At 27.9% G+C, this 17,317-nt stretch overlaps 1 protein-coding gene across 1 annotated transcript; it reads left to right on the top strand.

The window, feature by feature from the left end:
• Positions 1-2,125: 2,125 nt before the first annotated feature.
• Positions 2,126-16,783, top strand: LOC142322431 (sorting nexin-24-like). Its single transcript, XM_075361515.1, has 4 exons — positions 2,126-2,464; positions 3,978-4,174; positions 7,567-7,748; positions 16,401-16,783. The coding sequence occupies exons 2-4, from the start codon at positions 4,034-4,036 to the stop codon at positions 16,534-16,536; spliced, it is 459 nt and encodes a 152-aa protein (XP_075217630.1). The 5' UTR covers positions 2,126-2,464; positions 3,978-4,033; the 3' UTR covers positions 16,537-16,783.
• The last annotated feature ends 534 nt before the right edge of the window (positions 16,784-17,317 follow it).

Genomic DNA, 17,317 nt, shown 5'->3' with positions numbered 1-17,317 from the left:
ACTTTAACTTCATACATTAATCTTTTTTTCTGCTGAATTGTTCTTAGAATACACACAAACCAGAAAGAGACCAGTGGGTTAAATAAATATATCTCACTAAAACCATGTGATACTTTTTTTCTTACTAGCATCTAACTTTTCAGGAGCTTATAGATTAAAAAATGTAGTTACTACTAGTTTACTTGATTGAGTGTGTAAATAAAATATTTTTCTTTAATTGGAATTCAGTCTCTTTAATTAAAAAAAAAAAAAAATGGATAGTGCTAATTTTCTTAGCCATTTAAAACGTATGGTTACTATACACTTGTAAAGATACGTCCACATTTGTACCACTTGCATTCATTTAGCCCTAATGCTGCTATAAGTTGGTATATTTAGTTGTAAATTTTTCCCAGTCCAGTTATAGTTATTTTAATAATTGCTTTATATTTTTGATGATACCTTATGGCTGCAATATCATTAAGAAATGAAAGAAGTATTCATAATACATGTTAAAGCGTATTAACATTATATTGTGTCATTAGATGTATACTGCCTTAATATTTGAATTTAGTTCAACTTAATAAAAACAAAGATTATGAAATTTGTAGGTAATTTTTTTTTAAATTGGCACCCTGAAATATGGATTCAAAAATGTGGGTGAATTAAGAAAGTTAAAAAATGATGTTAGAGTTAACATGATGCAGTAATGTTGAAATTAATTTTTATTTAAGATTTGTTACGAATTAAACATAACTTTATAAATTAAAGTTAAACCTTTTTTTTACATTAAAAATTATGATTCAAAATTGCTTAAATAGATAATAGAATGTCATTTTTTATTTTTTTTTAATAATTTCTATTTTAGAACTTAAAATACTTTTGTTAAAACATTGTATTTCTATTTTATAAAATTCATGAAGACAGTTTATAAACTCTTTAATTTTGTTTTCTAATTGTTGATTTTTATATCTGGTTAAGAAATAAAAGCCTAGTCTACTGTTATATATAGAAGTATATGCTGTTTGCTTGTCAGAAACAGAGAATACTCAAAAGTTTTGTGTGTGTATATATATATATATATATATATATATATATATATATATATATATATATATACCTTTTTGTATATTTTATTTTAAAAAAAACTAAAATTGTGTAAAATTTTAAAGGTTGAATTGATCAAATGAAAGAAAATGAAATTTTCAATTTTTTTTGTAATGGTGAATTAATTCACCACTGAGAAACTTTTGTGGGAATATGGAATTTTGTATGAAAATGCCATGCCTGACTGGGATTCAAACCCAGGACCCTGGATGAAAGGTCAAGACACTGCTACCACTCTACCATGGAGATTGGCAAATTCTTTTGTGTGAAACATTCAAAAAATTTTTCAACACTACGTGTGCTGTTCATTGATCTTGAGAACAACCCCTCCTGTGTACTACTTTTTTTCTTGTACAGCTTACATGTTAGATATGTGTGTGAAGAATATGTCAATGTGTTAACAATTGAAGAACTTACATTTATAGTGGAGAATGTTGTTAAATCTAGTAATAAACAGTTAAATTTAGTTCAAGAAAAACTCAGAGAGGTTTTACATGAACATTTATTTATTTCTAAAAATTATACCAATCATAAATTTACAAATAAACACAATTTTTATACAGTTCATAATCCTTGAAATTGTAATAAACTATTACTAAACAATTTTGTACTTAGATTATAAAATATTTTATTAAGTCACATGCATTTTACATATAGGTGACACATGACAGATATAAGATTTAATTCATAAATTTTAGAATACTAGCAACGTATCTTGTGCACTAAGAAGTGATTAACCTACTGTTTTGAATGGGAGGCATGTAAACTTTACAAGATTCCAGTTACTTAGTATTTCAACAATTCTCATTAATGTCCAATAATCAGCTAAGAAGTTGTACTATTGTAATTTAAAAATTCACTAAGAAAAAAGAAATAAGTATTAAATAAAATTATTTCCATAGGCAAGTCTAGGTTTTGTCTGTCTAGCTATATAGCTAGACAGACAAAACCTATTAACTAACCTATTATATTAACTCTTTATTTGTTGAGTAAGATAAACTGCACATTATTCATGAACAACCATATTCTGATTTAACTTGTGTTTAGATAGAAGTTTTAAGGTGATGAACTGTGGACTCCATGTACTTGAAAACATCATGCCCAATTCTATTACTCAGAGATAATATGACTGTTCATTTGAAAACTTGTTATAAATGAAATATTGAATGTTTAAAGAGAATTCACTTATATAACTTCCTGACAGGTAACCTTGTGACTTATGTTCTGAGAAGCTGTATATAAAGAATACAAAAAAATATATAAAATAGCCATCTCCACTTAAACTGCCAACACTTAACAACTTGTGTACATAACATGGCTGTAAGAGTTGAATTATGCCTAGAACAAAGTGACAACACCTGCTGCATTTAACATAAAGGTAAATTTAATTTCAATAGTAATTTTCAATAAAAGGTTCTATGATGTATTATTGTAATAATCTGCACCCCTTGCAACCTGATTATTCCACAGCAAAAAAAAAGTAGCCTCTTAAAAGTAGAATGATGTGAAGTAAGATAGAATACTAACAACTAAAGTGTAATTTAATAAAATTGTTTACATAAATTTTCAAGTCTTACTAATTTTTATTGTCTACTACTGATAATGACCATAGCAGGGAAAACTTCTTAAAATTTTAAAAATACATCTTACTCTTTATATTGAAAAATAAATCATTAACATGTAGTATTTTGAAAATAAAAGTAATTAAATTAGAAACAACAATATATAGTATTGAAAAACAAACAAACAAAAATTTAGTGGTCTATTATGAGATAGACCATAAGCTAGCGTCATCAAATTTATATAAAATTTAATTTGCCAAACTGCTGGTTTTCTATTTTATTTTATTAACTAATGTAAACTACGTGTTTAAAGTATAGCCTGAGTTATTAATGTATATTTATTGGTAAAAACTGGACCTTGAAAATCCTTTCATTACATATATCATTTTAAGCCAAAATTAGGTAAGCAGTAACTTTTTTGTTAGCTTGTTTTAATATCAACTGTACTTTATTTTATGTACCAGAGGATTAGTTATTAAAAACATGAATTCTTTTATACATGCCCCTTAACATAAGATGCAAAGAAATCTAGATTTCAAGTATGTAACATAATTATAGGATTAATTGAAGGTCATAAGTTTGATTTTCAACAAAATATTATGTAGTTTAATAACTGTTTTGGCCTGCTTAAGAGATAAATCTGTATTTAATACCAAGCACTTATAAATACATTTTTTCTGAAATAAAAGAATACACAAAGATTGTTTTATAAAAACGTATTATTCTATATCAAGCGATGTGGGCAGAGGCAAACATAGGTTGAGAGTAAGCCGGTAAAAGACACATTTCGAAAGTAATATACGAGCATAGAGCTTGGATTTATATTGTTATAGTACAATGATATTTTCTGATATGTGTAAGAATTTAAGTAAACCATTTTATTTCCAAACAAATCGTTTCCAAACAAAGTTTTTATCTTATTCCATTTCAGGTTATGTTGGCTCCAAAGTCAAAACAGTTAACGATTTATTGGTTATGTTCAGTCGAGTTTATCGTAGTGTATAACATATACATCATTATAAAATAAAATAAAAAAAAATCAAGAATATTTTTTCATATTGGTCAGTATTTTTCAGACCGACGTTTTAGTTTTTGTAAACATTAAAAACGTCAAGGACAAAAATTTAATTCAAATCCGCCGCTAGAAGCGCTAATTGCTTAAATTATTTACCACACAGTCTGTTAATACGGTTATTTTGTTTACTGTGTTCGTTCGTCGAATGAAAGATCGAGGGAGGTGTGGTTGTCATGTGCCTTTTTGTTCCTTTTTTTGAATTGTATAATCCAAAAAAAATATTTATTCAGTGAATAAATTATGCTTGTTTTCAGAAAAGATTACTGTAAATAGAGTAATCAGTGTTTAAGTGTACTACCACTACCTAAGTATGAACGAAATTTATATATCGAAGTATAGATTAGTTGAAGATTCAAAACCACACTATGTTTATACTGTGGAAGTACTCTCGGACTGTGTTCATCATAAAATAGACAAAAGATATAGCGCTTTTCATTCACTGCACAGAGAAGTAAGCATTTTCAATAATGTTTTTGATTATATTTAGTAAGTGTGTAGTGTTCATAAATAATCTGAAGTAACAATTGTTTTAAAGGTACCGCCTTCACCCTGTTGCATCAGGGTATTCGTGCATACTAATAGTAATAATCTACATTTTAATAGCTGCATTCGATTAACGCATTTAGAAATGTGATACTTATTACTAACTTGTGTTTCAAACTGGTTAATATTGCTTTTTTGATATCTTAACTTAAAATTTGACCTACATCTATTAATTAATGAAATTTGTAATATAAAAATTTTCATACTGTTACTGTGATTGATCAGTGTCGGAAAATGTTTATAGGCTAATAATCAGGTTGCATCTATACTTCCATTCTTGGGATCTAACTGAAAGTTTTGTTTACTCCTTCATGGTGTAACTTTTACTGTTACAATTTTCTTTAATTGCTTACCCTGGCGTTTTGTGTGGTGAGTGAACTAAATATTTTTGATTTTATGTTCTGATAGATTATTTTGTGGCTGTATGTATGCTTATGAAATGTAAATGAGATGTGTAATACCCTACTTTGTAATGATAAAGATAAATACTGCTACCTAAAACTGCCATCCATGTCTGCAGTAAGTTTCAGTATGGCATGTTTATATACAGTTTGTAGCCTCATGCATAATGTAAAATCGCAGCAATAGTTTGGCTTGGTATCATTCAGAAATATACATTTGTAATTATGTGAGATAATCCTCTCTGTATCAGTAGAGTAGTATGTTATGTCAATTAGCTGCTACAGTTCTGCAGAACCCAATTCAAGTCTAAAAAGTTTATTTACTTTTGTAAGGAATTTAGATATCATATTATTAATGCGATCTGATTGTTAGTGTTCAAATATCAGCATTTTCTCAATGATAAAGGATCTTATCATACTATATCAGGGCAAGAGCAGCTGCTGAACTATTTTATGATTAATTCATAAAATTATGAATTATTTAAATTCCTATTATTTTATATTTTAACTTATAAAATCCTAAGAATTTTTTCAAGAAATCACAAATTTTTGTTGATTAAATAATCAGTTTACTTTTTGATTTCATCCAGTTTGAGAAGACCTGCCACTGTCATTTGCAATATTTTTTTAAAACTGCCCATTATCAATCTAATGAATTCATTTGAAATAGTAGTATCCTTTTCTTTTTCACTCATCACTTATTTGTTTTAAATCACAAATTAAATGTAGCAGTGTTTTAATATAAGATACCTAACTAATAGATGCTATAATGAAAAATTATACAAGTAAAATATCTATAATTGTAAATTTAGATCCTCACACATACACACATGCATGTACACACACATACACACTAAGAGAGAGAGAGAGAGAGAGAGACAGAATGTGTGATTGAGAGAGAACTAAAAGATGTTAATTAGGATGTTAAAAGAGGACTTAATCAGTGGTATCAATTTATATACTTAGCTTAAAATATTAGCTTATGATAATAATGATTGCAGTCCATTGAACCAGTTAAGAAGAGTACTGGGTAAAATAGATGAAGTCTTTTAATCCAAAATGGAGGACATTGAAAAAGAAGCAAGAAAGCATTTAAAGAAGTTGTAAGGAAATTTCTTGGGAACAATAAGGACCCAAATTTTAAGTATATAGTGGAAAACATGCTCTTGAAATTCCACGACTTGGGTTATTCGATTAGCTTGAAGGTGTATTTTCTGCATTCTCATATTGATTATTTCCCCGAGAATCTTGGTGCTGTAAGTGAAGAACAGGTGAAATATTTCACCAATATATAAAAGAAATAGAACCAAGATATAAAAAAAAATAGATATCAGGGGAGGTGGAATGTGAACATGATTGCAGACTACTCTTGGTGCATCCACAGAGACGATTCGCAAGCTGACTATAACAGAAAATGTGGCCTGAGAAGCCTTGAAAAGAAATAAAAAAGGCAGTACAAGTTTTCGTAGAGGTAAGAAAATGTAAAAAATTCTTTCTTTAAGTCCTACTGCTTTTTTATAAATAAAGGTTTGCAATGAGAACTACGTATACAATATGCCATTTTTTCATTTTATTTTTGTAGTATTGTGAAAAATTCTTACGTGATAGAAAAAAAACAGTGGCCATATTTGAAATTGGCACACAAAATAACATAAAAATCAGTTATCAGATTACAAACAATTTTCAAATTCCTTAATTTTGTTGAGCTGTGTTATTATTGAATTTATTAATAAAAATGCATTAAACAAGACAGTATTATTTCTGTAATGATTTATTTTAATTTTGTGTACATAATTAATATGCATCATTCAAACTTTATTATCATAAACAAAGATAATATGATGCATTATCACTTATCTATTCTGAGGTATGTGAACTGGCAGCTATGTTTTCAAATACCAGCTATTCTGAAAAATTCTCAAGGTAATGTATATTAATAAATCATCGTATAATATATCAGTTTATATTAACATATCCTTAACCTAATTTACTTAACGCTTAACATCTCTAAGTATGTTTAACGGTAGGTCTTATTGTTAGTTGCTAAAGACAAATTTAAGTGCATCATATTCATCTTACACCGATTAATAATTAATCCAAAAATCAATACTAAAATTGAGAACAGTGTTTTTGTTTTTTTTAATAAACAGCTATTTCAGAATCATTTAAAAATTCATGTCTAAAAAAATAAAACTTCTTTTCATAAAAATCGGTTGATGATGAGTGGTTTTAAAGTGCAGTGGAAGATTATTGAATATAATTCATGTGATGTGATTTTTTTTCAGAAGTTTAGCTTATGAATGAGGTAAAATCAGAAGCATATTATTTCTTGTATTACGAGTATGAAATTATAATTATAATTGACAATTTTTATATTTTGATTACAACATATGTGAACTATCTGAGGTACAAGTAATAGTTAGAATTGTTTTCTGTTAGAGGGATAACTTCTTTATACATCTAGTCTTTGTTGTGAGTAGCTTGAAGGTTTACATAATGGGCTAAATATCATCTGCATTTATGTAAGTTTGGTATACCGGGGTACAATTCTTATTTTAGTAAAGGAAGCAATAGGAAATCATTTTTGGCCACCTACAACCATTTAATTTTTTAAAATTATTTACAACTATAAATTACCGACTTAATGTACTCTTCAAATTTTACACTTTGTTTCTATTAATTTATGTTTCTGTTTTAACTGTAAATGTAATATCTTTATAACGTTATAATTGATTTATTTACATAAATAGATAGAAATAGATCTTATCAGGGTAAAGAAGATTATATTTTGTCCCATTGGTCGTACAGTATTTGTAATGAATAATGTAGTTTATAATATGACTAATTCAGTTCAGAAAGTGACCGTTATTTTTCAAGTTTACTAATTTGTTATTTTCAGCTGAGGAAAAGTTTCAAAACACCTCCATTTCCACCAAAAAGAGTGAGGTGTACGCAGCCGAAAGTTTTGGAACAAAGAAGACTTGGTTTAGAGCAGTATTTACAAGCTATGTTCAAATTTGGGCCTAGTCGTTCCCAAGTACTGTCATTTTTAGGTATTCCTAAAGTGAAAGATAATTTAGAGTGAGTATTTTTTTTTTTTTTGATAACTATAGTGTTTATATTTTTTCAGTGAATAAGTAAATGTTTTATATATTTTTGTTTGTATGCTTATGACTGCGATGATATGATTACTCATCTGTGCATCCTATATATAACAAAAATTTAGGTTTACTAAAAACAACCGATTTATTACTAAAATCAGTCTTATATAATGTAATCCTGTTTTTATTCTTTTTCAAATGCTACAATTTTTGGAAACAAATAAACAACCTTTTTTCACTGAGAAAACACCTATAAAATGTAAATTTTATTCTCATTATTCTTTGATCTCAGTAACCAAATATTGCAGAATCTCATCCGTCCCGTATAATATTTTGTTTTACGATGAACTAATTCTTTTTCTTTAAGTAATGTCTACTGGGGTAAAATTATGAATTTGTAATTTAACTACTTGTCTAAAATTTGATAGATGTTGAAAATGTTTTTTTGGGTGGTTTTATTTCATAAGGTGTATCTAACAAATATTTGTTAAAATATTCTGCCTATCAGTAATGTCTGTCATTTACAAAAACATTTTTCGTTGGGAAAGCATTGTAGCATAACTTTCATTCTTATCCGGTTTATTTTCCAAACTTTATTTTCTTGATATTAAAAGAAATTATTTTTTGTATTCTTATTAAATATTCAAGCTCATGTCACTGATTATTACGAATAAGCTTATTTAACTTTCTTTTTGGGAAGAAAATGGTCTCTTATTTGACTACCCAATTTCAGTGGCTGAAATACATTGTGCTTCTACAAGAGATAAAAATGTACATTGTTACCTATGTTCGTAACAAAGTCTGTGTAGTAAAATTTGGATCAAAACCAAAGGAATTTATCACGTTAAGAAATTCATTTTGACCAGATGACAGTACATCTAAATTTTGTTTTAACATCATCATGTAAGAGTATTACATCACAATCTATATTCAGAAAATTAATCTATTAATTAATCTATGTTAAGCACAACTTCTAAAATAATTATATTGTTTATTATTACTGTGACAATTTATAGAAATATATTCTGATTTACTGTTTTTAAATCCTTGTTTTATAAAATTTTGGAATCCTTGTTCGCTCTTGCATTAGTAGTAACTTTATTAATTCTTTGACATTAAAATCATTGAATACCATTCTTATCATTACTGTCAATTCTGCTGTATCTGACAGATCTATTGATTTGTCTAATTTTAATGAGATGTATTCATATTCTTCCAAATTATTTTTCACTTGACTTTGTAAATCTGTTGAAATCGCTTGGATTCTTCTTGTACTTGTATCTTTTGATAACGGTAAATCTTGTATTGCTAAAATAATTTTTCGCTTGTCAGAAAATTCTTCAAATAACAAATTGGCTCGGTGAGAAATGCTTTCTTAATAAGTTCACTTCTAAAAATGTTTTTTTTTTTTTCATTTTACCAACATCTTTATTTATATGTTTGGTAAAAAATGCTTGCTGGGTAGATAACCTTGATTTTAGTTGATTAAATTTTATTTTCCTTAGCTCAGATTTAGGCGGATAATTAAACTCTAAAGAACTGTTATTGGTTTTGTAATGTTCAACATTATGTTTTTTTGTTACTGACATACCACTGTTGCATATTAAGCAAATACATTTCTCCTTGTTTTTGATAACGAAGTAGTCTTCTTCCCAATTTTTGTTAAGATGATAGTTCGTTGTTTTTTTACTTGGATTACTCATTTTGGAGTGAAATGTTGATATAAAAAAAATGTACGTGTGTTTGAATACTAATGTACTTCTTTGGCATGGCTGAAAAGATTCAGCATTAGTTTTAGCCATCTCGAAGCCTAAAATAAAAACAAAATTATATATTAAAAAAAAAATTAATTTTTTAAATTAGGAAAAAAAATGTTTAAATAATATTAAATGACCGTGCAAGTAGGAAATGCAAATAATATATTCAATTTTTAAATAAATAAATCAAATAACAAAGATAAATAGTAAAGTAATTAAAAAATTTTTAGTTATAGACATTTTAGAAATCTTTTTGTTTACATAACTTTTTTTAAGTTTTGTTAAAAAATATCAAACTATTACTGGACGTCTGCTAGTTTCAGAATATACAAATATTACTTACAGAGAGTTAACCTCAAATCATGAAACACTTATTGATATTTATGTACAGAATAATTATTAAGGGTAAATAAATAATGTTATATGAACAACTATATTCACAATATAAAATATTAATTACTTCGTCCTCTTATGAGAGAACTTTGCTAAAGTATACTCAAACTGAACTTTGTTTAACGGATTACTTCATTATATTTATGTTTTTTGCGTGACAGTGTGCACGCGCATGCTAAAATTTCACTCTCATCTTTTCCCGCTAATCATGTAAAAGAAATATAACTTCAAAATCGATAGCATAATGTGACAACAGTACAAGATTATAACAATAGCACGTGGTGACTACTAATACAACAAAGATAGTGATGGAGGCATGATTGTAATAGGCGGTCAGTTTAGCAAATTTCTCACTAGCAAAGTAACTTTTTATTTATTTTCTTTAATTTAAAAATTTAACTTTTTTCATTATTTCAACACTTTGTTGCGGGTGCATGTAAATAGCTCTGAGGGTGCACGTGTACCCACAGACACAAGGTTGAGAACCCCTGTATTACATAAACACAACAGTGTTTATAAATAATATTCTTTCAGATGGATTTTACACAGACATAATTAGAGTGCATTCATATTCATGAGTTACAGCAGATTACAATGATTATTATTTAAATTTATCAATTTTTTCATCTGCAAAAATGAAAGGTGTGGAAGTACATAAAAGCTGAATACATAAAAGTCATATCTGAAATATGTAAAAAATGATAACGTGATAGTTATTTTTTCAAGTTACTCCAGTTTAAAAAAACAAATGGTCTTGATTCATCCAATATTTGCAGAAATAGAGTGATTTCTTCGCACTCCGCTGCCAATTTGAAGTTAAGAATTCAGCTTTATTCATGTGTGAATGCTGCGAACCACTTAACTACACTTAACCTTTCCACGACTGGCATGCATGCATACTCTATTTCTCGCTCATTTTTTTGAAGAAGTGTAAACAAGTTTTACAATAATCTTTGGTCTAAAACTATTCACCATTTGAAAGTGCAAGCCTTGATGAATAGATTACACTTGAAATGGACATGAAAAAGTTCTTAAAGACCAAAATAATTACAGTTACCTGAAAAGTCTTTTTATAAACAAATTATATCTCAGCAATGCATTTGTGTATGTCAACAATTTTCTTGTGCAACCACTTATTGAATTTGGAATTCCAAGAGCCAGCTTTTAAAATAAAAATTGTAAAAAAGTTATTTTTGCAATAATTATTGGCTTTGCAAAAAATTACCATTTTTATCAGTATTTTGAATTTTTGCAGTAACTAATTAACAAAATTCGATGTTTATGGGCTTAAATTATAGGTACTGCAAATGCCTACAATTGACCCCGTAGAGGAAGACATCCTCTATGTGGCAGTTTCGGTTGCCACGCCACCCTCTCTGTACCTAGCCCTTATGGGCTTTACTGGAGGTCATTTTCAGAATCCCAGCACCTATAACTTTTATTCAGAACTTTTTCGCCTAGGAAGTTTACTTTGCCTATAAAATTGAAAAACCGATTTTCACCACCTTTGAACAGCCACCATTTTGTCCTATTAGTGAAAATTTTGTCCTGTCACATATAAACAAGTTATACTTGCCCTAATCTGCAACTCCATGTACTTCCCTAAAATCTACTTTTTTAGCAAAGAAATTCCTATTGACTGAACTATAAAGTATTTATTAATTTCTTGACAGCAAATCAAAGAACTAATGAATAAGGGGAGACAAACCATCAGTGAAAATTAGAGAAAATTTTCAACAATGGAAAAAACAGCTGATTATTATTCTTAATGGGTATGTTGCTATCTGTTCAACTAGTGAATAATAGGCAGCATCTCCTGGCCCAATAAAATGATGATATGTATGAGATGTAAATAAAGTGTAGTCTTGGCTGACCATTCCTGATATGTATGGTTAATTAAACCCCAACCAACAAAGTACACTGCTCCACTGTTTATTATTCAAATCTATATAAAAGCAATCAACTTTTACTAGGATTCGAACCTGAGAGCCTTTGACTTCAAAAATCAGCTGTTAAAATCAGCTGATTTGTGATGACAAGTTTAACCATTATACCAGCTCAATGGGCAGTAATGGATGATAACTATTTAGCATTAAAATTGTATTTATTGTTTTTGTAAGTTTACAATTATCAGCTTGTAGCTCTGTAATGGCTGTGTTTTTAGAGAAGAATACCCAAAAATAAAAATACTGTTTCCTATCCAAAAATGCAATAAAAATATGGAGTTTCCACTTGAAATAATGAATTTGGCTACAGTATTGGGAAAAGAGCAAAGATTTAAAAAATGGTAATACTGTATTTTTAATGTTGGGAAAAATGTAGTGAAGGTTTTTCATTTAAAATTTTTGTTTCTGAGATCCCAATGATGATTATCTTAAGTTGATCACTATATATACATACATTAGGTCAGGATAGTAGTAACTATTTTGTTTTTATCTTTTAAAAAAAAATTATACTGCATAATAAATCAAAACCCAACGCTTCATTGCTCTAATGTTATCAAAGAAGATATTTAACCATGCACTTTTGACAATTTTGATTTCATGTAACTAATATTATTATTAGCATTTCATTATAATTACATTAAATGACATGCTGAAATATATTAATTTTACATTAATATAAATAATTCAAAAGTAAAAATAAATGATGAAGTTTGCAGTGGAGATGAAAGTGAAGATGCAGTTTGGATTTTTGACAATGAGATAATGTGTAGATATTTTACTTCTACATAAAATTTTGAGAAAAAGTTTAAAGAATGTTGTGCTTAAAGAAAATATTTAGTCTTGAATTGGAGATATTTATATAAATGAAAAGCGTTAAGGTAGGAAATATCTCTTGCACATTCATAAATGTTATAGATTTGAGTCTGTATCAGTTAGAATTGTGTCAATGCAATGTGAATATATGATTGAAAACTGTCAGTAACCTAACCTATGCATAGTGGGATTTGAAGATTAAGTTAATGTGACAAAGTATTTGGTGAATGAAGCAAGGGCAGATTTATAGTATGCCTTATCATAAATATACAGCAATATCAATGAAGTGTTTCATTAATTTAATTATCTTGTTTCCATTTTTTTACAGTAAAAAAATAGTGTACACATAATTTGAGTTTTATAAATGAATTAAATTTTTGGATGACAACTTGAAATAAATGCATGTTTTTTTTTTTAATTTTGCGTAATTTTATTGAACTGCATTTGAAAATCTGCTGTGCCAGAGTTCACAGCAAAAAATGAGAACGAAAACAGAAAGGAGTATGAATGTATTCTTAACAATATAGTACAAAATATTATTTCATATAAGAAGAAAAAAAGTCGTTAAGGGTAATAACAATTTTCTACTTATATTAATTGAAAAAGGTTAAATTTTAAATTTTTATATAAAAGGTGATTCAGGAGAAAAGGAAAGTGATTTGGGAACTGTTTCCAGAGCTTGAAGTGAGGAAACAAAAGGTCAAACAAACATATGTCCAAAAACACTTTGTTGTTGAATTATGGCTAGTGAAAGATATCACCTAGATTTCAGTTACCGTGGTGAAATTAGGTCAAACTGAAATTTTGAAGATGTATTAAAGGGGTAAACTTCATGATTTCTTATGTATTTTGACTTGAAAAATCGAATAAAATAGGTACCAGAAGTGTACCTCATATAGTTTTTATGATATCCAATGTAAAGCAGAACAACAGAAAAATTCAGTGACAAAAAACACATTTCTTTAGGTTTGAATTGTAATAACTTTGTTAAATTTGTAATGTAAATTTTGTTATCAAAACTTGTAAGGAACTTAATTCTGAGAAAATTGATTAATGAAGTCTATAAAAAACAAAAACAAAGTCAACTTTTATTATTAAAAATAAAATAGAACAAAACTTAAAATAAAAGTGTTATGATTTTGGAAGAATATCGACGTCTGTATCCTGGGCGAATAGTTTCAAACAGTAAAGTATTTTATAAATTTTTTAATAATCTTTGTAAGAATGGTACAATTCATGTTTCATCTGAATGTCAACCAATACATGGTGAGGCAAAAGAAAACATTTTTCAGGTAGTACAGCTTAGTCCTACAACAAGTACGCTAAGAATTTCCACATGACTCAACATTTCATAAAGTGCACTATCGAGGACATTACATGTTCACGGACTGTGTCCTTATCATGTTCATGAAAATACAACATTTCCAGCTTGGGGACCATGTCAGACAATTGCAATTTTGTTAATGGGTTAGCAGTAATCATCACTTAATTCTGTTCATACTATTTTCAGATGAAGCTGCTTTTACCCATAATGGCATAAACAACACCCAGAATTCACATTGGTGGTCTAAAGAAAACCCACATGCTGTAGTTGAATCAAATTTCCAGCAACAATTTTCAATGAGCATGATCGACAACCAGTTAAAAGGTCCTTTCATACTAGAACAACATTAACGGGAAGAAATTATCTAGAATTTTTAAACAATGAATTTCTTACAGTGTTTGAAAATTTCTCATTGGCAAAACAGATTGAAATTTACTGTCAACTTGATAGAGCACTAACTCATTTCACAGATGAAGTAAAACAGTTCTTAGATGACAAATTTACTGGTAAACAGATTGGTTGTAAAGGCCGGTAAATTGGGCACCTAGATTGTTGGACCTTACTCTCTTAGTTAACTGCTTTTAGGGATGGATGAAATGCAACATATACAAACAAAAATGTAGACACATGATGAACTGTTTGCTCACATTCTTAATACTGCTGCCCTCATCAAGGAACTCAAAGTTATCATTAGGTTGGCAATAGGAAACAAATTGAAAAGTGCATCAATGTCAATGATGGAATTTTTGAACATTTATTGTAGATTAATTTTATATAAATCACAATGAGTATTTTTTAAAGCAGTATTTTAATTTTTTAAAGGTTTAAATTTGTTTGCATTGAAAACAGCTGTTTTTAATTTTGTACTATTCATAACATTTTTCTGTTAAGTTTTAATCTGTTTTGTTTTTAATAATAAAAGTAATTTTTTTTTCTATTTTTCATAGACTTTATTATATCAAATTTCCCAGAATTAAATTCTCTGCAAGTGTTGATAATAAAATTTGCATTAATTTTATCGGTCAATTAATAAAGTAATTGTAATTAAAACCTATAAAAAATGTGTTTTTTTCTACTGAATCTTAAAACATTAGATATCTCAAAAACTATAGGAGACAGTGCTGGAACCTGCTTTCTTCAATTTTTCAGGTCAGTAAACATAAGAAACCATCAAGTTTACCCTTTATATACGCCTTAAAAATTTCAGTATGACCTCATTTCACTGAGGGAACTGAAATCTGGCTAAACTTTATCACTAGCCGTAAATCAATAACAAAGCATTTTCGGACAGATATTTATACAAACTTTTTCTGTATTTCAAGTTGTAGAATCAGTTTGCAAATTAGTTTCCTTTCCTTCTGAATCAGTCTTTCTTCTTCTTCTTCTTCTTCTGAATCAGTATTGCAGGAAAGTTAAACAAAATCTCTTTCAACAGAATCTAAATTCCTGTCCAAAAGGAAACTGTATGCTGAGTTATTTAATTAATTTCTTTTTTAGTAATTGTTGGAAATAGTTTATATAAATATGAAGTCTTCTGCAGCATTGATTTGTATTTTACTTTTTTAATATTTGTGGATGTTAGTCGAAGAATTTTCCCTGGTTTAATGTAGCCAGCAAGCTGACTACATTCTTTCCCAGGACTTTAAATTTATGCAACTTTTTGTAGACAAGAAGATTTAGGTCAAAATAATTTTGTGCATGTTTCCATGTTATGAAAATAACGTGGAAAATATTCTTTAATGTAATCAAGTGAATTATATTTCTCGTTAAGATATTTAAATAAATAATAATTCTGTTATTATTTATTTTGAGATGTTCCCTGTTTTTTACTAATAAAAAACTGAAGAAGATGATTTGGCTTACTGCACGAGTCATCACAGTATATGAGCATAGCTTATGTACACAGCTACATGAATTTATCATAGTCCATTTTTTTGTTTAATCAGTTACTTATGCAACCATTTCATGAACATACAAATCAAAACATTCTCCACTCGTTTAAAATTAATACTTTTCATGAAGCACAGTTTATTAAAGCCTTTAAGAAATTAAAGGCTTTAATTTTACCTAAAATGTGTCTAAGGCACACATTGTAGACCCAGTGTCTAGCTTATTACAATTAATTAATCTTATTTTCATTTATTTCAACATATATTGCAGAGATTAAGGTAGTATTGATCAAACATTACCATTTACTAGAACTGTAGTAAAATGTTTTTCTCTTAAAAAATGAAAATAGCTATTCTCTGGCTTCTAGTATTGTATGTTGTGTATCACTCAGATTTTTATCTGTAAATAAATGAAAAAAGAAAAACAAAATTAAAACCATAAGGATGCAAATTTTAAGATTGTCAAATATATTAAAGGATGCTTGACCTCGTTCTTTTTTACTTTTACAGGAGAAATAGAACAATTGGTCATCAGCCGGTCTTTAGAATTAGTACTCAAACTGAGTGCAAACGAAGTAACTTACCAGATATAGTTGCTGAAGGAGTTATAAATGCCATATATAAACACTCAAAAAAAATAAAATGAGATTATTAAATGACCATGTTATTTGTAAATATTGATGGTTGTGTATTTATGTGTACATCTGCTTGTATATAGTTGTGATTTTTGTGGTGTGGGTGATTATAATTTATATGTGTTCAAGGTTATGTTAATTAATTTGTAACTTTATCTATTTACCTTAATACTTAATAATGAAAAGTTAGTCTATAATATTCTGTTCAAATTTAACAATTTTTTTCTTTTAGCTAATAAACTAATTTTATCATTTTAATTGCTGTCTATTGATTTTTTCTAGTTTAAGTTGAAATCCATTTCATCCATGTCCCCCTCCTGTTCTTCCAAAACATGAAATTTAAATCTAAATACATATGGAATTTAAATTTAACTTTTTATTATTTGATGTTTTAAAGTGTATGAGTAAAGTGTAGTGTAATTGGTGGAGGAAACTTTTAAAGAAAATTTATAAGTGTTTACTTGTTAAAATAAATCATTCTGATCTTACTTTTACTTTGAATAAACAAATTATTTAATAAATAAGAAAATAATTTAATTTCAAATGTTAATTGTTTTCAGTTTATCACTGGTAGAAGGATTTAATTTTACCTCCACGTACAATCACAGAAAAGTTAGTTACTGGTGCCAGTGAGTTAAAATGCACAGATATTCTTGCCATTTTTCTCATTGTAGGTAAAGTAAAACTTACAGCATCTTCTGAATTCAGCAGAATCATGTCTATGATGGCCTATTTTCTCTATTTCTCAATAAAAATTTGATGTTAATTTGCCCTGCAATAATAAAACCTGGC

This window comes from Lycorma delicatula, chromosome 3 (assembly GCF_047948215.1).
Source record: "Lycorma delicatula isolate Av1 chromosome 3, ASM4794821v1, whole genome shotgun sequence".
Classification (NCBI taxonomy): Eukaryota; Metazoa; Arthropoda; class Insecta; order Hemiptera; family Fulgoridae; genus Lycorma; species Lycorma delicatula.
The sequence above is the reverse complement of the archived record's forward strand: the minus strand, read 5'-3'. Positions and strand labels throughout refer to the sequence as shown.